General features: G+C 38.5%; 1 protein-coding gene across 7 annotated transcripts in view; it reads right to left on the reverse strand.

Moving 5' to 3' along the window:
- Nucleotides 1-24165, reverse strand: part of atrx (ATRX chromatin remodeler) — a 196316-nt gene that overhangs the window by 50519 nt on the left and 121632 nt on the right. For all 7 annotated transcript variants that reach the window (XM_073057943.1, XM_073057939.1, XM_073057942.1 and 4 more), the window contains 5 exons: nt 19704-19841; nt 14686-14861; nt 12276-12393; nt 5532-5662; nt 269-357 (listed from right to left, as the gene is read on the reverse strand). In XM_073057943.1, coding sequence (XP_072914044.1) covers nt 269-357; nt 5532-5662; nt 12276-12393; nt 14686-14861; nt 19704-19841 — 652 coding nt within the window. The remainder of the gene's footprint in view (nt 1-268; nt 358-5531; nt 5663-12275; nt 12394-14685; nt 14862-19703; nt 19842-24165) is intronic.

Consider the following 24165-nt stretch of genomic DNA (forward strand, 5'->3'; position numbering starts at 1 on the left):
TGGTCTCTACTATACAAGCAGTTTTGCTCTTCTCTACCTCCAATCCAAAAATGCTTCAAAATCAGTGCTTTCAGTATTCAGACTTTAAACTTTATAGACTATCTAACAAACATTTCAATATACATAATCCAAGCTGTCACCATTTTACATCATGGATAAAATTACCAGGTTAATAAAGAACTGAAATGTTATGAAAGTGCAATATGATTGTGTTTTCAACACATAATTCAAGCTATTCCTTATAACAAAATAGATAAGTAAAAAGAACCTTTTCTCATCTTCAGAGGAAAGACTCATTGAGGTCTCATCTGTATCTGATGCAATGAATTCATCCATACTGTCTTCATCAAAGTATCCCTAAATCAACAGAGAGACAGATTATTCACTTTTAACTTTAGAAAATTATACCCTATGTTACTGAAACAATGAGCAACGGTTTATACTCCATTTCACAACTCCTCCTTTGTTAATGTTCTACACACTGGAACACCACACCCAACAACACAGTGGGTGTACCTTCACCAAAAAGACAACAGCTTATCACAGGCAATTACAGATGGGCTACAAATATTGGGACTTGCCTGTGTTAGTTAAATGTTAGAAAAATAAATGAAAAGTGATGCTTTCATTTCTCAACAGGAAGTTGACATGTGATCAAAGTCTGTGAACAACTCCAGAAAATGTATTTTACTTTTTTTTAAAGAATAGAAATTATTATAAGTGAATAAATGTAAATATAAATGACAAAGGTACAATCCAATCACAAACAAGAGAAAATCTGCAGATGCTGGAAATCCAAGCAACACATACAAAATGCTGGAGGAACTCAGCAGGCCAGGCAGCATCTATAGAAAAAAGCACAGTTGACGTTTTGGGCCAAGACCCTTCAGCAGGTCTTGAAGGGTCTCAGCCCGAGACATTGACTGTACTTTTTTCCATAGATGCTGCCTGGCCTGCTAAGATACAATTCCGTGCAGGAATTTGAAGAACCCCATTTCCCATTCAACCCAAATACACTTGGTGGCAAATTAAAAATGCTCTATCCAAAGGCCTGTAATTCTTAAGTACCCCTCATATAATCTTGCTGCTTCAAGATATTTCGATGTGATCTACCGAATACTGAAGCCAAAGTTCAAGGAAAGCAAAACTTGATACCCAGATCTTACCTGTCAATTTTGTGTTCAGATATTGATCATCTAAAAAGCCACAATCATTGAAATGACTAATAGTTATTCCAAATTTTCAGCAGTTATAGTTTCAATATAATAAATTAGTTCTTCTAACAAACTCAGTTAAGATTCTACCTTCTGAACAATAATAGTGACTAATACTTAAGTAATACTGGCATAGCTATCTGACAAGATCAGGTTCTGACTGTTATAAACTAACTGTTACCAAGTGTCACAGCCACCCAAATTCTGAACAGACACATGGGAAAAGATTATGTTTTCCTTCTGATCTGGTTAGATTACCAGGATTGCTTACTACATCTTATCTTTGAAAAGGAAAGGGAGCTTGTTTTTCTCACCAAGCACTTCATATTCAGTTTTCTACTTGCATGATCATTACTCCATTTGTTTTCTTTTCCTCTTACTCATGAACATGTTAAACTTTTCAAAGATATTTTTTGCTACTGTTATTTACAGATCAGCAAATGCAGCTAAAGTCCAACTCAAAGTTGTGCAAGCTTTAAGAGATTTGCACTCTATTTTCTCCATCAAAAAATATATTCCGAACACTACAGTAGTTACTTACAAAATTTATTTTTGCCTAAAAAATTAAATATATTTACAAGTGCAATTTAAAACATGCAGAGAAAAGGCAAGAATGCCTAGTTTATCATCAGTGAATAATCTGATTATTTAAAAAAAATTAAAATGATGTAAGATTCACTTGATTAGTGTAGTCAACTTTAACACTTAATATTTAAAATGCTTGAGTTTCTTTAGTTTAATTTTACAAACTTGTTTCTTTTAATTTTGACTTCACCAATCTCAGAAAACTTTAAACTTATTCATTTTTCAGGATGATGTCATTACTGGCAAGGTTCAGGTTTTTTGCTGATGCTAATTGCATGATGGCAATGATACCATCCGAAAATGGTACTGTGAAAGAGTTCCAGAATACAGAGCCAACATCAGTAAAAGGACAGCAGCGTGCAAGTTGGAGGAAGATATAGACCATGGTACTGTCACACACTTGAAACAATTGTCCTTCTTGTCAGTATTACTGAGTTCGCAGGTTTGGGACATGCTGTCATACAGTTCATAGAGTCATAGAGAAATACAGCACAGAAACAGGCCCTTCGGCCCATGTAGTCCATGCTAAAACCACCTAAACTGCCTACTGCCAATGACCTGCACCTGGACCCATAGCACTCCATATCCCAACTATCCATCTACCTTCCAAACTTCTCTTAAATGTTGAAATTGAGCTTGCATGGGCCACTTGTGCTGGCAGCTCATTCCACCTTCTCATGCTCCCCTAAAACTTTTCAATTTTCACCCTTAACCCATGACCTCTGGTTGTAGTCCCACCCGACCCTAGTGGAAAAAGCCTGCTTGCATTTACCCTAAAATCTACCCTTCATAATTGTGTACACCTCTATCAAATCTCCCATCAATATGCTATGTACTAAAAAGTAAAGCCTTAACTTATTCAATCTATCCTTATAATTCAGGACCTCCACACCTGGCAACATCCTTGCAAATTTTCTCTGCACTCTGAATCTCAGCCTTGTTTACATCTTTCTTGTAGATAGATGACCAAAACTGCACATAATACTCCAAATTAAGCCTCATTAATGTCTTACACAACTTCAACATAACAGTGCATCTTAACTCGATACACTGTCTGTGAAGGCCAATGTACAAAAAGCTTTCTTTATGACCCCATCTACCTGTGATGCTACTCTCAATGAATTATGGACCTGTATCCCCAGATCCTTTTGTTCTACTACTCCTCAGTGCCCTACCATTCACTGTGCAAGACCCACCTTGGTTGGTCCTACAGAAATGCAAAACCTCACACTTATCTGCATTAAATTTCATCTGCCATTTTTCTAGCTGTAAGCCATGATAGCCCTACTCACTGTCCACTACATCCCCAATCTTGAGGCCATCCGCATTTGCTTATCCAGTTAACCACATTATCTCCCAGAACATTGATAAAGATGAAAAACAACAAAGAACCCAGCACCAATCCCTGTGGCACACCACTAGTCACAGGTCTCCAGTTAGAGAGGCAATCCTGTACTTTCACTCTCCGGCTTCTCCCACAAAGCCAATGTCTAAATCCAATTTTCTACCTTATCCTGAAAGCCGAATGACTGAACCTTCTTGCAGCCGTCCATGCAGGACCTTGTTAAATGCCTTACTAAAGTTCACGTAGACAACATCTAATGCCTTGCCTTCAGCCACTTTCCTGATATTTCCTCGAAAAACTCTATAAGATTGGTTAGACATCATGCACGAAGCCATGCTGACTATCCTTAATCAGTCCACATCTGTTCAAATACTTTAATATCCGGTCCCTTAGAATACCTACCAATAACTTTCCACAACTGATATCAGACTCACCTGCCTATAATTTCCTGGTTTCTGTTTAGAGCCTTTTTCAAACAGCGGAACAGCATTAGCTATCCTCCAGTCCTCTGGTACCTCTCCTGTTGCTAAGGATGTTTTAAATATCTCTGCTAGGACCGCTGCAATTTCTGCACTTGCATCCTGTAGGGTCTGAGGGAACACCTTGTCAGGCCCTGGGAATTTATTACCTTGACTTGCCTCAGGGTAGCAACTATCTGGTCTTCCAGAGGATCAGTTTTGTCTCCAACAATCCTTTTGCTCCTAACACACCTGTAGAATCCCCAAGGATTCTCCTTCACTTTGTCTGCTAGCCTTCTTAATTTCTTTTGTAAGTGGTCTCTTGCATTTCTTGCATTCCATAAGCACGTCATTAGTTCCCGCACTGCCTTTTTTCTCTTAAGCAGAGCCTCAATATCTCTTGAAAACCAAGGTCCCTACACTTGTTATCTTTACCTTTTATTATGATAGGCACATACAAGCTTTGTACTGTCCAAATTTTGTTTTTGAAGGCCTCCCACTTTCCAAGTACTGCTTTGCCTGAAAACAGACTGTCCCAATCCACACTTGCCACATCATTTCTGATAGCATCAAAATTATTCTTTCTCCAATTTAGAATCTCAACCCGCAGACCAGACCTACCTCTTTGTATATTTACTTTGAAACTAATAGCATTGTGGTCACTGGATGCAAAGTGTTCCCCTACACAAACTCTGCCCTGTCTCATTCCCTAATAGCAGATCCAGTATTGCATGCTCTCTTGTTGGGACTTCAGAAGATTACCTGCTGTGCATTATGTAAATGCTGCGAACTACAGTCACCACACAATAGGAATTAGTGTTTTAGATAGTGAATAAGATGCCAATCAAGCTGGTTACTTTGGCTACTTTCAATGACACCGAGATGCCAATGGATAGAATTCTCATGGCCCTCACAGATGCTTTACAGATGGTGGAAAGACTTGGGATGTCAACAGGTGTAACTTGACAGGATACTTAACTACAGGCAATGCTCAGCACATTGTGGTGTAGGTATTAGACTCCTTTAACAAGAGGAAGCATCCTCTCAAGTACTCAGATAAATTTGTATGCCTCCTTAAGATACTTCTCATTCTTCTGAAGTCAGGAATTCACAAGCTTGGCCAAATGAATTCGCTTTGATGTAACAGACTTGCTATCCCAGAAACAAGACCGATGAATATTCAATGGACTCCCATTAACACAAGTAAGCTCTTCATTACATCAGGAGAATTAAAATAGAACAGAATACTCAGGATTGGTTTTACCAAAGCCCTTCATAATTAGAGCAAAATGGTCTTCAAATATTCTAGTCCACGAGAAAATGAATCTCAGGGTAGTGACATATTTTATGTACTTTGATAATAAATTTACTTTGAAATTTGAGGCCCAACATTCTCCCATTTTTCACAACTTAAAAATTGATAATGAATTATTCTTATTTAAAATTTCAGATCATTAACTGTACTTTATTTTCATAGCAGCTTTGGTGGGACTTGAAGTCCCTGGTCTCTGGATTATTATCCAGTGATGAAGTTACTACTCTGATCACCATCACAATGTATTTGGTGAAATTGGTGTACTCAAGTTAAAAAACTCAGTGCAGTGTGATCAAATCACTTTGCTGCATAGCTCACTGGCATCAATGAAAGGTTCCAACACTCAATCTTGAATTACAGCAAATACACTAGTTTTAAATAGATTTATTTTTCAAAATGTTCTAAAGATGACAAATTCCAAGTTCTATTACATATTGCAACAAGTTTTAATCTTATTAAATGTTTTTAACCCTTTCAAATGTGGTTCATAAGTGACTATATTTGGCTATTTATGCAATAAACAATTTATTTCCGTAATCTGCACCACTATTTGAAATTTACTGGAAAATATTACAAAAATAATCAATGGAATTCACTATAATCATTTATTCTACCTTGTTTTCTTTACTGATGTAGTCCAACTGAAGACACCAAGGGTGGGTCCATATCCTACTCAACACCTGAAAATCTTGAAAGAGTCTTGTTCCGGCTCTACCCCTTCCACCTTCAGTACTAGTTCCTACACCTGAAAACAAAATGAGCAATTTAGAAGTCTTACATATCTTCACACTTCCAAACAGTCAAAAAACTAGTTCCATTTAACTTCTATTTCAATAACTAAAGAAATGTTTTTGTGTACATATTCACTTGCTAACCAATAATGGGATCTATTTTAAGTCACTTTGTAATTGTGCTTAAATATTCAGCTCATGCAATTGATAATAATTTTTTTTTTTACACGAAGTGCCAACTCAATTTACATTCCCAAGAAAACTTAGGAAAATTTTTAAGATAACATCAGTATTCATTTCAAACTGATATATTATTTAGTCCAAAAATTAGCAATAAACAACTGTTCTCGTGCCATTTCTTCAGGCATCTAATTGCTGCCAACCATTTACATGCTGTCCTTGGTGATATCACTCAAATATCTGACATCAGCTCCCAAATGTATGTGAATGACATCAGAACCTTCCTAACACTTATCAGCCTATGTCAATGTCCATCCATGAACAAATTGCATTTTCCTACATTAAACAATGAGAAAAGTGAACATTCCCACTGCAAATTCTCTAAACTTTACTAATGATTAGATTCCAATTTCCTTGTGTCTAACTTGTTATACCAGCATCAATACAATACATTGTACAATAAACAAATTTACCATGGACAAAGTAAAGTCATATTTTCTATAACAGTGGCTAAACTTTCCAAAAATGTTAACACAAGGCACTCTTGGACATTCCAAGATAGTGAAAGTCATATCAAGTTTGTTCTTTCATCGCTATGTGTCAATAACAATATGATCTTCATTTAGACATGCAGGTGAATTTCTTTTCTACTTCCACCACTCCTCTTCATAGCTGTCCTTCTGTACGTTTCAGGTGATCGATCCTGTAACATTACTTTAAATTTATGGGATTCTTTGAAGTTTTTTTAAAAAAAAAAGCAGCATTATATATGCTGATTACCAGTTTTTGCTTGCTTGGGAAGAATAGCTAACGATAGATCACAGTCATTCACACCATATATTCCTCACAGGCAAGAATTGGCAAATAGAATGCAATGCGGAAAAATTACAAATGATTTGTCCTGCCAAAATGGAGAAGTATTACAAATCTTGCAGATCTCTGAAGCAAAGAGATCGAGAGCCCTAGTGCAAGCTTCATAGAAGGCCAATGATGTTGTCAGTTACTAAGGAACTGAATTACAGGCCGTCCCCGGGTTACGAACGAGTTCCGTTCCTGAGTCTGTCTTTAAGTCGGATTTGTACGTAAGTCGGAACAAGTACATCTGGTATTATTTAGCGTCCCTTAATCAAACGTTTGTCTTAGTATATAGTATATATTTTACCTTTCTATGCATATAGAACACTTAAGAAACATATGTATTCCAATAATTAAACCACTGCGTTGCTTAGTAATAACTGTAGCTTTCATCAGGGCAGGGCCTTTCACATGCTCCATTATTCTCACTTTATCCGTTATCCTTTAAAATTGTTCCAATCGTTGACCGACTGTAGCCTAACGCTTTTCCAATGACCGATGGTGTTTCACCTCTTTCCGAACGCTTTATTTCCACTTTATTTTCAATCGCGATCGCTTCCCGTCAATGGAACAGAAACACTGCGGGAGGCAGGTCCCGACCTGTGCTGGCTCCCGAGGTCCGCTGGGTCCTAAGGACCACAACACCGAATTCCCTGGGTGCTAAACTGCACCGCACTGAGACAGGTTAAATGGGACAAGTGGGGGCAGTGCTGGGTTTGGGTATTCGATCCTCCACAATATTCCGCGTGGGAATTTAAACTGGAGGTGGCATTTTTTTTTTAAAACGAGGTCGAGTTGCAAGCTCAACATCAACCCGGCACGGATGGTACGGGAGTCACTGGATCAACATCAACCTGGTATGGGAGCGGTCTGTCTCTAAATCGAACTCGGGAACCTCCGTTCTCTAGTCCTGTGCTGATCTGACTGCGCCACCAGCCGACCGGAACGGGGGGGGGGGGGGGGGGGGGCCGGGATCAGGGTGAATCTTACTAAGAAAAATTTAAGCCAAATACAAAGTTAAACACTCAACACAGTGTGAATGGCAATGACTTAAAATGGCAGACAGCGTCGCGATCCAACTTAAAATGGTGCACGGCGTTCTTCCTCGGTTCTTAAGTCCGAGGTAAAATTTATTTTTTGTAAAGGCTCACAACAGCCCAAGAGCAGTAGAAGCAGAACACTACCTCACTTTTTAAATATGTATTATTTGTTTTTTTGCATGATTTTTAATCTATTCAATATACATATACTTTTATTATTATTTTTCTTCTTCTATATTATGTATTGCATTGAACTGCTGCTGCTAAGGTAACAAATTTCACGACAACAGCAGGTGATAATAAACCTGACTCTGAATTTTTGGAAAGTCTAGGGAAAAGGTACATAGGTACCTGATAAGCAAGGGGTTGGTCAGTCAGGTGGAGGAATGCAGAGTTGATGTTAGAATCATATTTGTCATGATCTCATTAAATGGCCAACAGACTCACAGGACATATTCCTAATGGATATGTTCTATTATTCATAACAGTTCAATAGTACTTAATGTGGAGTGATTAAAAAATTATAGGGTATGATTATGTCACAAATTAAGCGGGGCATTGCACCCGAGATGGGATATTTAAGTCAAAGCAAGCAGAGTAAATGCAAAGCCAAACACACAAAATGCTGGGGAAACTCAGCAGGCCAGGCAGCATCCAGGAAGAAATGAGCAGGAATGTATTTAGAATGAACTAGAGAATTTATACAAAGTGCAATGAGGTACTTATTAGACATGAATAATAGCTGAGAGGGACATAAATCTAGGTCTAGAAATAAAAATATTTGAAAATGGATAAATACAAAGCAAAGCATGAGCAGAACTTTGATATTTTAAAAAAATTAAGATTCTCTGAATACAGAATCAAAGATATAACATTATGTTCCAAAACTATAGTTAGACAACTATTGTGGCCCCATCATAAACCCCTTGAAACCTGACAGCCAGCCACAATGAATGAACGGCATTTACATTTGTTACCACCAGACAACAATTGCAAAGGTTCTGCTAAACCATATTAAGCATTCCAACCACCCAGGATAGTACAAACAGTTATTTAAATACAATGATTTAAGTGCAGCCAGGGCCCCAAATCTGGACAGCAGGACAGGTATGTGGCCAGAGGCGGAGTTGGAGCATGGGGCACCAGGAACGCGGGTAGGTTTGCCATTGGAGCTGGAGTGCCTTATATTTTACTGACTCCCTTTAAGCTTCCTGGGTTCACTAGAAAAATTATTTTAGAACTGAGGAACATGTTATGTGAAATCAAAGTATGAGTATTGATATATGTAACATTCAACAATCCTAAATATCTGCTAGTCCAGCCTAACAAAGTTGAAAAGATGCCAAATTATTGGTGTTTTACTGTAGTTATAAGCTGTTCGAATCGTGCTCAATCATTTTTGGGTAGTCTAATATAGTAAAGATAGGACTATCGAAGGTAGTTTATGATATTTTGAGACACAAGGGAGAGCAAATGCTAGAATCTACAACGAACAATCTGCTGGAAGAACTCAGTGGGTCGAGTATCACCTGTGGAGTGGAGGAGGATGGTTGGGAGACCCAAAATGCCAACAATTGTCCACACTTCCCCACAGATGCTGGTGACCTACTAAGGCTTCTCCAGCAATTTTTTGCTGCTTTATTTGATTAGAAATTATTCCAGAGATAAACATTTAATCATTAAATAGTCAAAAAATTATTGGGGAGAAAATAACAGTAGAGAGGGTGATGGAAGGACATTTCAATACCTAATCAATGAATAATAAATCTGTACATTAGCATTAGTAACAAAAGAGATGGTGAAAGATGAAGTCAGTTCACACAAAAGTATTTGAATATGGCATGCTTTATCACATGTCTTTTTGAGACAAATCCTAAAATAAATTGAAAGCAAATTTGATGAGTGCAGTGCATAAAAATGAATACAAAGTAGGGAATCAATGAACAGAGATAGGAATGAAATGCAACAGGTGTCCCTGGTGGTTTATGAAAGGTTGAATAGCAAACCCATTCTAAAAGGCTGCCAGCACCTTGTGTAAGTACAAGTTTAACAGCAAAGTCCACTGGTACCTTTTTTTATTTGATTAAGACACATGCTTCTACTCTTAAAAACACACTGAAAGCCTATTAAATAAAAACATTCTCACATAGCATTTAAAGATGAAGTCCTCATCTGACCTTTACAATTCTTTTATACTCCCTCCCAACTTCATTAATAAAAGTCCAAACTTAACAAAGTTTATAGTTACATCCTTAGAGAATTGGAAGGACATTAGGAAAGGTTGAGCTCAGGAAAATGCCAACAAATATGCTTTTATTTAGAACTACCTAAGCATCACCCACAGATGTATGGCAAGCACTAAGTCTACAGCAGCTGTGAGGCAAGGTCCAAGTGCATTCATTGTCCCCAGTGACTGCACAGAGCAGCACCACAGGTGCCGAGGCCACTTGTACATGTAATCTCACCTAACATACCAGACAAGTGAAAACTGAAATTTATATATATTATGTGGCCAGGTTGGCATATACAATAGCTTATAAAGGTAAATATTTCACAGCAGAACAAAAATACATTTGGAATGATGACAAAAATATAAAATCCCAAAGCTAAGTCAGTTTTCAATAAATCGCACCATACAAGGAACTCAGTTGGGCAAAATGACCTTGTTTCGCAGCATAAACCAGACATCTGGTTTAAATTCACCCTAGTTAAGCCCCTGTATGCTATTAAAATGCACAGCAAACTTGAATGAAAATGAGGTGCAACTTTAGTTAAGAAACTTCATTTAAGTAAAAGCCACAAGATGAATGCTCCATTGTAGTTCTTAAAGATTACTAAGTAGATCTTGCTGAGAAGTTACTGTCCTCAAAGAGTTTTGTAAAATGTTGCACAAGTTGTGCTGATTAGGTAATTATGGCCACAGATTCAAAGTGTTCTCTGATTGCACAAGAATAAGCTTTTGGCTAATCAATTGAGTTTTAAAATCCATTTATCACAAACAGACCGTAACAAAATTGTTATTGATAAATATCTACCAACTTGGCAGTATTTTGATAACAGAGTCAGTACCACAATGCAAAACCCTCAAACTTAACATCTGATAGGCACCTTATCCTGTTCATATTGACACTACATAGTAACTAAATTCTGAAAAAGTATTTTGTAATACTAAATACTTTCATTTTATTTCCTTGCTTCTTGAATATTGTAACACTATTTTGAAAAAATAATTTTGTGCCACTGTTTAATTTGACCAATTTCCCTGTTAAACGTACCCATATCCTAGCTCCAGTATAAATTGTTATCCATTTCTGTAATATTGGAACTGCCTGAATGCCATTTCTTCCATTCTATGCAAACTTTATTTTGTGCATGTGTTTCCAATGTCTCCCTACTACTTTATCTGTTCGTTCATTCACACTATGAACAATTCTAGTCACCAGTATTCTTGCCTAAACCGGGTATGAGCAAAACAACAAATGAAGTCAAATGGAAATTAAATCACATTCGTTTCTACTCTCCTCTATTACTAGCTCCTGTTTCTGTGACTAGCCTACACCTCTAAATATCACAAAGTAGCTCATTTATAGCAATGATTTAAAATCCTTATCTCCATTGTAAATTTGAAAGAAGTCTTTAAAAAGAACTTTCTGACAGTTTGCAGATTTATCAGCTGAATAAATCTGAAATCTACACAGATGTTGCAACAGGATCTATCATTCTTTTTATTTCAGATGTTAAATACTCCTGCATTTAAGCTCTGCTGTGGGCCATTAGAAAGCAGTTGCACCATCCTGCCTCAGAAATCAGCCTGCTTCTCATAGGGTGGGAACATTTTACTGGCAGTTCACCAATCACAATTGTGATCCAGGCCAATGAAAATTAATTGGGTCTCACACCAACTCTGCCGGGTAGCCACCACACTCACACCCAGTCTGCCCAAGATGCATGCAAAAATCACCTATAATTTTAGGTTTTTTAAAATGCCAAGATTTTGATGAAACACTTGGATCTACAGTCACATTCCACTACTCTCTCCACAATGTCTAGACAGCAGGAAGACCCAACTCCAACACTCCACACATTACAACGCCATTCCGCTATACTTCTGAAAATACACAAGTTATTGAATTGCGTTGTTCTTCGTGGGAAAGGCAGTCATTCATTTCTTACAGGCATGATTCCTCTTATTAAACAATTTGTGCAACATGCAAAAGTGATCAGAGGCTACATAGTCAGCTATTCTGTTAATGTCAACTACTTGTTTTTTTACCTGGAGAATGAAAGGTGCAGGCTTTTGGAGGGGAGTGATGGAAGCAGACACAATAGTGGCATTTAGTTAGATACATTAATATGCAGGCAAATGAAGCATTTGGATCTTGTACAGGCAAAAGATGATTAGTTTAATTCACCATCACATCCAATGCTGATGTTGGGGGTTGATGAGTGTGTTCCTATGCACATCATGCCTCTATGTTCACTGAATGAAAATTTAAAAGGTACTTGCTACTAAAATCAAAATTGCAAATGTTTAAAAAGTTTTGTCACACACCTGTGAAGTGGTCAAGGTAGTACTGATAAAGTTTGCACTGAAGTGGCATCATTCTCACAGCAAGAACATACTCATGTTTTGGAGGCAAGAATTTTGTAAGTGCAGTATAATCTTTGCGCTGTGGAAATAAAAATAAATAGGTTTTACAACATTGACTTTAATGTATCATTAATCCTAGAATACTCTGATTTGAGAAGGGAAAAGGTGCAGCCCCTATATACATTTCCCCTTCACTATAATACATTTGCCATTTCCTCTTAACTAGAGAAAGTAACTTTGCCAAACAGAGTAAGAAGTTTCATATATACATGGCTGAACATAATGATCAAAAAAGGCCAAAAAGGATATCAAAAAGAGCAAGAATCTTTAAATTAACTCACTGGACTCAATCCGTTATATAAACCACTTATGCGAGGTTCTTGAATATAAGAGACCAACATATTAAGAGAAAAGGATGTTTAGATGAGAGATTTGGCAGAGCACATAAAGCAGTAGCATGCAAAGCTGGTTTCAATGTTAAGCAATAAACAGAGTAGTCACACTACCGAAGAAAGGAGGAAGAGGGGAGGAACTATAGATCAATGAGGCCGTTATCAGTAAAAGGAAAAATGTTGGACTCTGTTGTTAAGGAAGTAATAACAAAGCACTTTTATTTATAAAATGTAAGTAATATTTGACAAATGTGTTGGAATTTTTTTTTTAAGAGATAGTCAGGAGAAAACACAAGGAGGAGCTCCTATCAGCATTTTGAAAGGACTATTTGCTGTCGTGACTCCGTGATCTGTTCTACTGATCTCACCAACCACTCTCTATATAGCAATTCCCTATGCAACGTTGCAATGAAAATGAAGATTTGGAGAATGCAATCTTCAATAGCATTGCATGAAGGCAGTCTGTTATCTACACTAGGTGTCAATCAAAAGAACATGGCAAAGTACACAGGATGAATTCCTCCATCAATAACTATTAGGAACCAATACTGTTTTATAGTACTATAGTAGTATTAATAATGTTCTAATTCGTTCTATATTTTAGTTAAATACATAACCTGATAATTAGTTAAAAATGGTAGTCTGTTTTTTTAAAAATATACTTCTTTAAGTATTTTCTTGAAATTTTGACCAATTCAGGCAGCCATTTAATTGGTTCCAAAGTGTCCCAATGAACCAGAATCCAAAGTAACATATGTGGTCTATACAACCTTTACAACAGAGAAACCAGATTGGATACCTGCATTTGGTCTGTAGGGGGCAGAGTACAGCACTCTGTTGCTTGCCACTTTCATTCTCCATTCCACTCTAATCCACCTGGTTGAGGCCTCAGCAATATGAGTGCCAATGTAAGCTTAAAGCCAACCAGTCATTTGGGGATATTGTAACCTTCTGGATTTGTTAATGGATTCTCCGGCTTTAATTACTCGTTTTCTTTGCCTGTACCAGAATCAGTCACTTCTGCTGAAATGATTGGTTTGTGTATTGGCTTAGCTTTTCCTCTATTACATCAGCCTGAAGGCTGGGACATCTTACTGCCTTGTATGTCACAATTTTCAACATTCAACTGTTTGTATTTTCACTCTCTAAACAGCTTGCATTTTGTAGATTTTCTTCATTTTTTTCCTGTCTTACTGTCCTCATTAGGTCACTGACCTGACATCTTCCTCAATCCTGGCCTCATCCTATCTAGAGTCTGGGTCCTAACTATTCTTTCACCCCACAGCTTGATGTTAACTTATTTTTACTTTCCTAATTTTGATACAAAAAAATCTTCCACATGTATTTGGAATACATCTGTGATAAGAGTGCAAAGGCTCATTAGATTGTTCACAGAAAAGCAGGTTGAGAAATTACACCAACTACATCCTCCTTGGAAACATTCAAAATTCTTACAGGTTCTCGACAGGATAGGCACAAGACTTCAATGACGTAATTGAGTTGAGGTACCAGAAAGAGGCCTGTCCACAAAACTCATCTGAGGTCTTGATATCCAGTAAAGTCATAACCTTGACACTCAGAACCATTTCACAACTTTGAAAAGTGGTGTAAATATTAACGGAGATGTCTAGAACAGGAGTCACAGTCACAAATTGAGGCTTCAGTCAAACAGTATGGATAGGAGGAAATCTTTCTTCAAAAAGCAGTGAACCTTCGTTTCTCTACACAAGGCTATTGTGGAGCCTCTGTCGCTGAATATATTCAAAACAGAGAATAATAATTTTAAAAAAGGATATCAGAGATTTGGAGTTGTTGCTAGAAAATGACATTGAGTTTGCCATAATCTTATTGAAAGGCAGAGCATGCACAAGGGACTGAAGAGCCTAATTACTGCTTTTATTTACTTAAGCTCTTTGCAAATTTGTACCTAAACTGGAATAAGGGTTGTTAAGATAAAAACAATTAACTTTAGCACTTACTTGCACACAACCTGCCAACATTTCATACAAGATGTGGGCACGTTTCTTCATTACTCTTACATCCACTAAAGTTGAATCTGCACATTGTCCATTCTGAATGGGATTCATAAATCTGTTCCTGAATTCCTTTATTGAGCCAAGAAGATTCTCTTTAATGAAGTTCACCATACAGTGATCTGCAGGAGAAACATTCCAAACACTTAAGATTCAGACTTCTTATGAGTGCCACCCCACACCATTACCTGCCTAATTCCCAAAATTAGCTACCAGTTGGAAGGCCAATCTACCTGTTGTAGGTGGTCCTAGAGAATACTAGTTAATTAATGCCTTGTGTAGCACAAGACTTCAATGACGTAACTGAGTTGAGGTTCAGAAAGAGGCCTCTCACGAAACTCATCTGAGGTCTTGATATCCAGTAAAGTGCTAACCTTGACACTCAGAACTATTTCACAACTTCGAAAAGTGGTGTAAATATTTAAAAGTATATGAAAAAGTTCAAATGAAGAACTTACAAAATATTGTCAATTGAAATCATTAAAAAACATGCAGCTTGTTTTATTTACTGCACACCTTCTCAGCTAAACAACCCTCATTCAAACATAAATGTAAGGTCAATCTTGTTCCAAGAAACTTGTATGGGTACATGGACAGGAAGGTATGATCTAGATGCAGGCAAATTGGACCAACTCAGGATGGTACTTTGGTTGGTGCACACGTGTTGGGGCTAAAGGGATTGCTTCATCAGTTTCCACTTTCAATGATCTGCTGGAGGTACTTTGTACTTTTCAAAGCATTAAATATTCCATTTAGCTCACAGACACAATTTTTGTATTCTACTTGTACATACTCTGCATTGTATTGAAGCACACAAGTATCTCTGTTTCCTCAGGTAGCTAAAAAAAAGGCACGTTCCCTTTGACACTCATCAGCTTTTACGTATACAATGTAGAAAACATCCTCTTCTGGTGCATCACAGCTCAGTATGGCCACTGCTCTGCTCAAGGCTGCAAGAAACTTCAGAGTTGTAAACACAGCTCAGATTACATAAACTAGCCTCCCCTCCACGGACTCTGTCTGCGCTGAAGAACATACATGACAGTGCAATCTGGCCCTTAAGCCCACGATGTCGTGCTAACATTTTAACCTACTCTAAAACCAATTTAACCCTTCCCTCCTACTGTACATAACCCTCCATTTTTCTATCACCCACGTGCCTAAAAGTTTCTTAAATGTTCCTAATGTATCTGCCTCTACCATCACTACTGGCAGAGCATTCCACACACCTACCACTCTCAGTGTAAAGAACTTACTTCTGACATCCTCTCTACACTGTCTTCCAATTACCTTAAAAGTATGTTCTTTTATTGGCCACAGCTACCCTGGGAAAAGAGCACTGGCTGTCCACTATCTTGTGCACCTTTATCAGGTCATCTCTCATCTTCCTTCACTCCAAAGAAAAAAGCCCTAGCTTGCTCAAACTATCTTAGAATCATAGAACATTACAGCACAGAAACAGGCCTTTTGGCCCTTAGCTGTGCCGAACCATTTTTCTGCCTAGTCCCACTGACCTGCACCTGGGCCATATCCCTCCAAACCCCTCTTATCCATATACCTGTCCAAGTTTTTCTTAAATGTCAAAAGTGAGCGCACATTCACCACCTCATCTGGCAGCTCATTCCACACTCCCACCACTCTCTGCGTGAAGAAGCCCCCCCCAATGTTCCCTTTAAACTTTTCCCCCTTCACCCTTAACCCATGACCTCTGTTTTTTTTCTCCCCTAGCCTCAGTGGAAAAAGCCTGCTTGCATTCACTCTATCTATATCCATCAAAATTTTATACACCTCTATCAAATCACCCCTCATTCTCCTACGCTCCAGGGAATAAAGTCCTAACCTATTCAACCTTTCTCTGTAACTCAGTTTCTCAAGCCTCGGCAACATCCTTGTAAACCTTCTCTGCACTCTTTCAACCTTATTAATATCCTTCCTGTAATTAGGTGACCAAAACTGTACACAATACTCCAAATTCGGTCTTATACAACCTCTCCATTACATTCCAACTCTTATACTCAATACTTCGATTTATAAAGGCCAATGTACCAAAAGCTCTCTTTACAACCCTATCTACTTATGACACCACTTTTAGGGAATTATGTATCTGTGCTCCCAGATCCCTCTGTTCTACTGCACTCCTCAGTGTCCTACCATTTACCTTGTATGTTCTACCTTGGTTTGACCTTCTGAAGTGTAATACCTCACACTTGTCCGCATTAAACTCCATCTGCCGTTTTTCAGCCCATTCTTCCAACTGGTCCAAATCCCTCTGCAAGCTTTGAAAACCTTCCTCACTGTCCACACCTCCGATCTTTGTATCATCAGCAAATTTGCTGATATCTTCATGAGATATGTCCTCTAGTCCAGGAAATACACATCCTTCTTATAATAAAGTCAACCAGAACTTAACTCAATATTCTAAGTGTGGTGGAACAAAGGTTTTATAGAGCTGCAACACTGCCTTGCAGTTCTTGAACTCAATCTCCCGATTAATGAAGGCCAACACACCATATGCCTTCTTAACAACCCCATCAACTTATGCAACATCTTTGAGGGATCTCTGGGCACGGACTCTAAGATTCCTCTGTTTCTCTCTAGTGCCCCAAGAATTCTGCATTAACTTCGTATTCTGCCTTCAAATTTGACCTTTCAAAGTGAATCAATTCATACTTCAAGTGAACTCCATCTGCCAATTCTCAGCTCAGCTCGGTGCTGTCAATGTCCTGTTGCAACCTACAACTCTCTATACTATCCACAAGTCCATCAACTTTTGTGATAATCTGCAAACTTATTAACCCACCCTTCAACTTCCTTAGTCAAGCCATTTATAAAAATCACAAAGAGCAGGGGTCTCAGAACATATCCTTGTGGAGCAGCACTGCTCATCCAACTCGAAGCAGAATACTCTCCATCTACTATATCCACCTTTTATGACAAGCCAATTCTGTATCCACACAGCCAACTTTCCCTGGATCCATGACTCTCGACTTCCTGCAGCTCTGATAAATCTGCCAACATAATCAAAGATAACACCCACCCATTCTCCTCCCTCCTAGCAGGCGCAAGAAATACAAGCCTGAAAGCATGCAACGCCAGGTTCAAAGTCAGCTTGTATCCAATTGTTAAACGACTATTGAATGGTCCCCTATTATGATAAAGTGGCCTTTTAACCTTAATCTATCTCATTATAGCCTTGAACCTTGTTGCCTGCTTTATCCTCCATTCCAAGCAGCATACACAAAAAATGTTGGAGAAACTCAGCAAGCCAGGCAGCATCTATGAAAACGAATATAGTCGGCATTTCCGGCTGAGACCCTTCACCAGGACTAGAGAAAAAAGATAAGGAGTCAGAGTTCAAAGGTGGGGGAAGGGGAGGAAGAAACACAAGGTGATAGGTCAAACTGGAAGGTGGGGGGGAAAGTAAAGAGCCCTACACCACCTCCTTCACTACCATTCGGGGCCCCAAACAGTCCTTCCAGGTTAGGTAACACTTCACCTGAGAGCCTGCTGAGGTCACCTACAGTATATTGGTAAAATCCGACGTAGATTGGGAACTGCTTCACTGAGTACCTACGCTCCATCCACCAGAGAAAGTGGGATCTCCCAGTGGCCACCCATTTTAATTCCACCTCCCATTCAGACATGTCAGTCCACGGCCTCCTCTACTATCGCAATGAGACCACACTCAGGTTGGAGGAACACTACCTTCTATTCCGTCTGGGTAGCCTCCAAGCTGATGGCATGAACATCAATTTCTCGAACTTCCAGTAATCCCCCCCTACCTTTCACCATTTCCCTGTCTCACCTTATTTACCAGCCCATCACTCCCCCCCCAGGTGCTCCTCCCCCTTTTCTTTCTTCCATGGCCTTCTGTCCACTCGTATTAGATTCCTCCTTTTCCAGCCCTGTAGCTCTTTCACCAATCAACTTCCCAGGTCTTTACTTCACCCCTCCCTCCCTTCTAATTCTGACTCATCCTTTTTTTCCTCCAGTTATGATGAAGGGTCTCGGCCCGAAACATCCGACTATATTCTTTTCCATAGATGCTGCTTGGCTTGCTGAGTTCCTGCAGCATTTTATGTGTGTTGCTTGGATTTCCAGCATCTGGAAATTTTCTCTCATTTGTGATTGAATCCTCCCTTTCATAATTGTTTTCCCTTATACTACCTCAACACACTGATTTGATGCTCAAAGGATTCTTTGATTTGATTCAGTACAAAAATCTGTATGGATGTAATATAAAACCTCAATACATGTGAAAATAATAAACTAATTTAACATTTTAAATCGGATGGACCTAATCTTCAATTGTGTTAATTCCTGACATTTAAACATTAGTTTAATTTAAATAATAACAAATTCAATCTCAGTATTTATATCACCAGAGATTTTTTTTTGCTTTTTTTTAATCTTCAGCAAGGCCACAATGTTATTACCATTGATGGAACAAGTACAGGATCAGATTATTTATTGATATACAACATAGGCCCTTCAAGCTGCACTGCCCAGCAATCCCCTGATTTCTTCTGAGCCTAATCACGAGCCAATTTACAATGGCCAATTAACTTACCAACTGGTATGTCTTTAGACCGTGGGAGGAAACTGGAACACCCGGAGGAAACCCAAGGAGTCACAGGAAGAACGCACAAACTCCTTACAGGCAACTGCAGGAATTGAACCTGGGTCACTGGTACTGTAAAGTGTTGTGCTAACCACTATGCTACCGTGCAGACCCTAAATTATTTAAGGACAAGTAGATAAATGAGGAGAAAGGAATAGATAGTTAAGTTGAGAGATTTAATTTTGGAAAGGATTATTTGGAATGCAAACACTGGCAAAATCCATTTTGGCTGATTAGCTCATTCTGTGCTGTATTTGTTATATAAAACTTACATGCTTAAAATGTTCTGTAATTCATGACATCAATGTATTAAGAAGAAAATGATGTTAAAATAGGTACTTACATTCAACAAGATTATTTTGTAATGGTGTCCCTGTAAGAATAATCCTCCTTTTTGTTCGGATAGAATTCATTGCTTTTGATATTGCTGAAGCTTCATTCTTAAGTACATGTCCTTCATCACAAATGACGAAGTCTGGACCTGCAAGAGAAAAGATTCATAAGACACTTGTAAATCCTAGAACCAAATAGTAATCACTGTAATAATTCAAGACAACAATTTCACTAATGAAGTTTCATAACTGTGGTATATGCTTCATTTTTTTGTTCCTGTTTTAAACACCGACATTAGCTAAAACCACTAGTCATACAACCTTGCTGCATCGATTATTTGACCCAATATCTAGCATGTAGTATGTCAATAGAATGAGGAGCTCTTCAATCAGATCACAAAGATTAAAATATTTTAAATTTCAATTTCATTTATGTAAAATACACATTAAATTATTTTCCCCATTCTCTCCAAGACTGGGGCTAGCAGTGAAATTGTGATTAATAGGCCTTCTGGCAACAAACTATTTAGATATAAAGGTTTTATTTGAGATGTGGTAAATAAGCTATAAACATATTCCAGCAATACATTACTATTTAATCTACAACAAGCAAACTTTAAATTGAATAATAAACAGAAACAACGAACATTATGAAACATTAACATCAGTATATTTCTGTTACAGTAAGAAATGAAAAGGCGGCACAGTAAAACTTCGGCAAGTATCAACATATTAAAATTTCAGATGGTATTGTAGTAATCCCCCCCCCCCCCCCATCTCCATGCCTCAATTTAAAAATGCAGAATTAGGTTCTAAATCAGCTGCAACTTCAAAGGACATAAACCCACACCACCAGGTTATTATCCCTCAAACATCAGGCCCTTGAACCAGAAGGGATAACTTCACTCAACCCCCATCATTACTCCCACAACCTTGACTGAGTTTCAAGGACCTTTCATCTCATGCTCTTGATATTTATTGCTTATTTATTATGATTTTCTCCTTTGTATTTGCACTGTTTGTTGTCTTTTGCACATGGGTTGTTTGCCCTTCCTGTTTAGTGTATTCTTTCATTGATTCTATTGCATTTCTTGAATTTACTGTGCATGCCCATAAGAAAACGAATCTTAGGGTGACATACATGTACTTTGATAACAAATTTACTTTGAACTTTGAAACTACTGATCTTAATTCCATTTTCATGAAATTTTAGGCTTTGGCCACTATGGGGCGAAGTAGTACATTGTCTGTCAAGCAACCATTTTCACGCAGTTTAGTGAACCAAGTTAAGTACATAATTTTCCGCTCTCCATTTCTCACAGATCAAATGATTGATACCAATCCCTCATGGTTAAAAGTACAATACTCCAACTGAATTGTCCTACGATTCATAGAAGAAATTACACTAAATACTTATTATCTGCAATGAATGCCATTTGATGCTTCCCAGTTAATTAGCATCAACATGCGCTTTGTGGGGTGCAATGTCTTCCCCCACCGTATCCTCTCCTGGCCCAGCCCAGATAATAGAAGCCAATATTCCACTTCAATTGCATTCTAACTCAGAAAACTAAAATTAAATAAAACAGGTTTTAAATACTAGAATATTATGAAAATGATTTGAATTGTATTTCATTAAATGTTCCTTATGATGAATGATGCTAATGCTTCAATTTATTCAATTACAGCATTGCCTATTTTAGCTGAAGGAAATCAGATCCTACCCAAAACAATGCTTGTTTGAGTCAAAAAACAGAAGAGAATTAGAGCTAGGTTTTGGAATCACCTTCCACATTTGTGTTGCTACCTCTTCTCACTCCTGCCATCTGGCAAAAGGTACTGAAGCATTCGGGCTCTCACAACTAGACTGTGCACCAGTTTCTTCCTCCAAACCATCAGACTTCTCAATACCCAGAGTCTAGACTGACGTCTACATAATTTATTATTATATTGAAATTTGTCCTCTACTGTGCCTGTTGCCTTGTTTATTAATTAATTATTGTACTGCCCTGCACTGTTTTATGCACTTTATGTAGTCCTGTGTAGGTCTGTAATCTAGTGCAGTTTTTGTGTTGTTTTATGTAGTCTAGTGTAGCATCTAGTTGTCTCACATAGTCTAGTGTTGCTTTGTGTTGTTTCATGTAGCACCATGGTCCTGGAGGAACGTTGTTTCATTTCTACTGTGTACTGTACCAGCAGTTTATGGCCGAAATGACAATAAAAAGTGACTTGACTTGACTTGCACATGTTGTAAAAGAGCATTTAAATGGACAAAGAGGAGTAGATGATGTATTGAGACCAAGGAAAAATATGACAGATCCCAAAGAAAATTAGCATCACCACCAACAAGGCAGACCATTTAAACCAGATTAACATCCCAGCTCATATTTTATAACTTTGTACAGACAACGTATTCAATCAGGAACCTTCAATCTACAAAATATCACTTTTCACTAGTTGTAAATTATGGTAGTCATTAATTTAAAATCTTCAAAAACACAGAACAGTAATTGCCCATTGTGCACCAGCTCCACCTCAAGCACAGTGCATCACTCTATGAGGCCAAGTTTGCTTGAATCGCACGTTTCTTGTGCTCCATAGTTTCCAAATGATTTAGATGAGGGGTTCCCAACCTGGGGTCCATGGATCCCTTGCTTAATGGTATTGTCCATGACATAAAAGGGGCTGGGAAACCCTAAGCAAGATAAAAAACAAGCTACAATGTAATAAATGACTTTTAAGGAAGAATTCTAAGCTGCATGTTCAAGTATTTTAACATTACTGCTTAAAGAACGTGCACTTAAATTTCAATTGTCTCCCAGTTCTAGACTCAACCATTATATGAAACACAAGTAACTGTAGATGCTGCAATCCATGGTAAAAGAAAAAGAAACAAACTGCTGAAGGAATTCAGTAGGTTAAGCAGCACAATGATGGTGGTGGTGATGATAGTGGTGGGGGGTGGGGGGGGGCGGGAGAATGAATAATGCAGGGTCTCAACCTGAACACTGATAGTTCTTTTCCCTGAGATGCTGTCCTTGTAACTAAGGAAACCAAGGTAGCATACTTGAACAATTGGCGCCCTCTCACACTCACCTCAATTATAAGCAAATGCTTTGAGAGGCTGGTTAAAGACTACATCTGCAGCATGCTACCACCCACACTGGACCTCCTACAATTCATCTACCGTTGACGTCGTAGCACTACACACCGTCCTCACTCACCTGAAGAGGATGCACACATTAGGATGCTGTTTCTGGACTGCAGTTCAGCATTCAGCACCATAATTCCCTCCAGAAGACGGGAAGCTCAGATACCTTGGCCTGCACCCCAACTTGTGCTGCTGGTTGTTAGACTTCCTATTGGATTATCGACAGGAGGCAAGGATAGGTTCTCTCACCTCTGCCCCTTGACACAGGTGCCCCCAAAGGTTGATTTCTGAGTCCCCTTCTCTACTCCCTTTACACACACAACTGTACTGCAACAGTTCCAACCTGCTGATTAAATTCACAGATGACACGACTTTGATTGGCCTTATTTCTAGCTGTAATGAGACAGCCTACAGAGGATAGGTTGAAATCCTGACACAGTGGTGCCAAGATAACAACCTCTCCCTTGATGTCTAAAAAACAAAAGAGCTGATTGTGGATTACAGGATGAACAGAGACAGGCTCGGCCCAATCAACATCAATGGGTCTGCAGTTGAGAGGGCGAGTAGTTTCAAGTTTCTCAGTATACATATCACCGATAATCCCAGCTGGTCTGTACACACTGGCTTTGTGGTGAAAAAAAAGCACAACCCCATCTCTTCCACCTCAAGGATCTGAAGTAGTTTGGCATGGGCCCCCAAATCCTCAAGACCTTCTGGAGGGGCATCATTGAGAGCATACTGACTGACTGTATCACCTGGTATGGGAACTGCACCAACCTTGATCGCTGGGCACTGCAGAGAGTGGTACAGACAGCCCAGCACATCTGTAGATATTAATTTCCCTCCATTGAGACATTTATAGCAGCAGGTGCAGAAAGAAGGCCTGGAAGATCACTAGGCACACCAGCCACCCCAACCATAAACTGCTTCAGCTGCTTCCATCTGGCAAACACTACTGCAGCGTTAAAGCCAGGACCAAAAGGTTACGGGATAGCCTCTTTCTACAAGCCAATAGACTTTTAAATTCACATGTCTGTACATTGCAACTGAGTCATAATGCAAAGATTTTTACTCCCTCATGTTGTGGGATGGATGTAAGATCTAAATAAATTCTAAATTCAATCCACTGAGTTCCTCAAGAAGTTTGATTTTTGCTCCAACATAGACATTTATTTTTTAACCATATATCTCCTGTTAATATGTTGAAAACTAAACAAGTCATCCAGTTATCTATGTCCCAGAAAGTACATATTTACCTTATCCAGTCATATCTAATTCTTTTTTTTGAAATCTAAAACATTTCTGGAAACCCATATTGCATC

The sequence above is a fragment of the Hemitrygon akajei genome, chromosome 10 (assembly GCF_048418815.1).
Source record: "Hemitrygon akajei chromosome 10, sHemAka1.3, whole genome shotgun sequence".
NCBI classification, from domain to species: Eukaryota; Metazoa; Chordata; class Chondrichthyes; order Myliobatiformes; family Dasyatidae; genus Hemitrygon; species Hemitrygon akajei.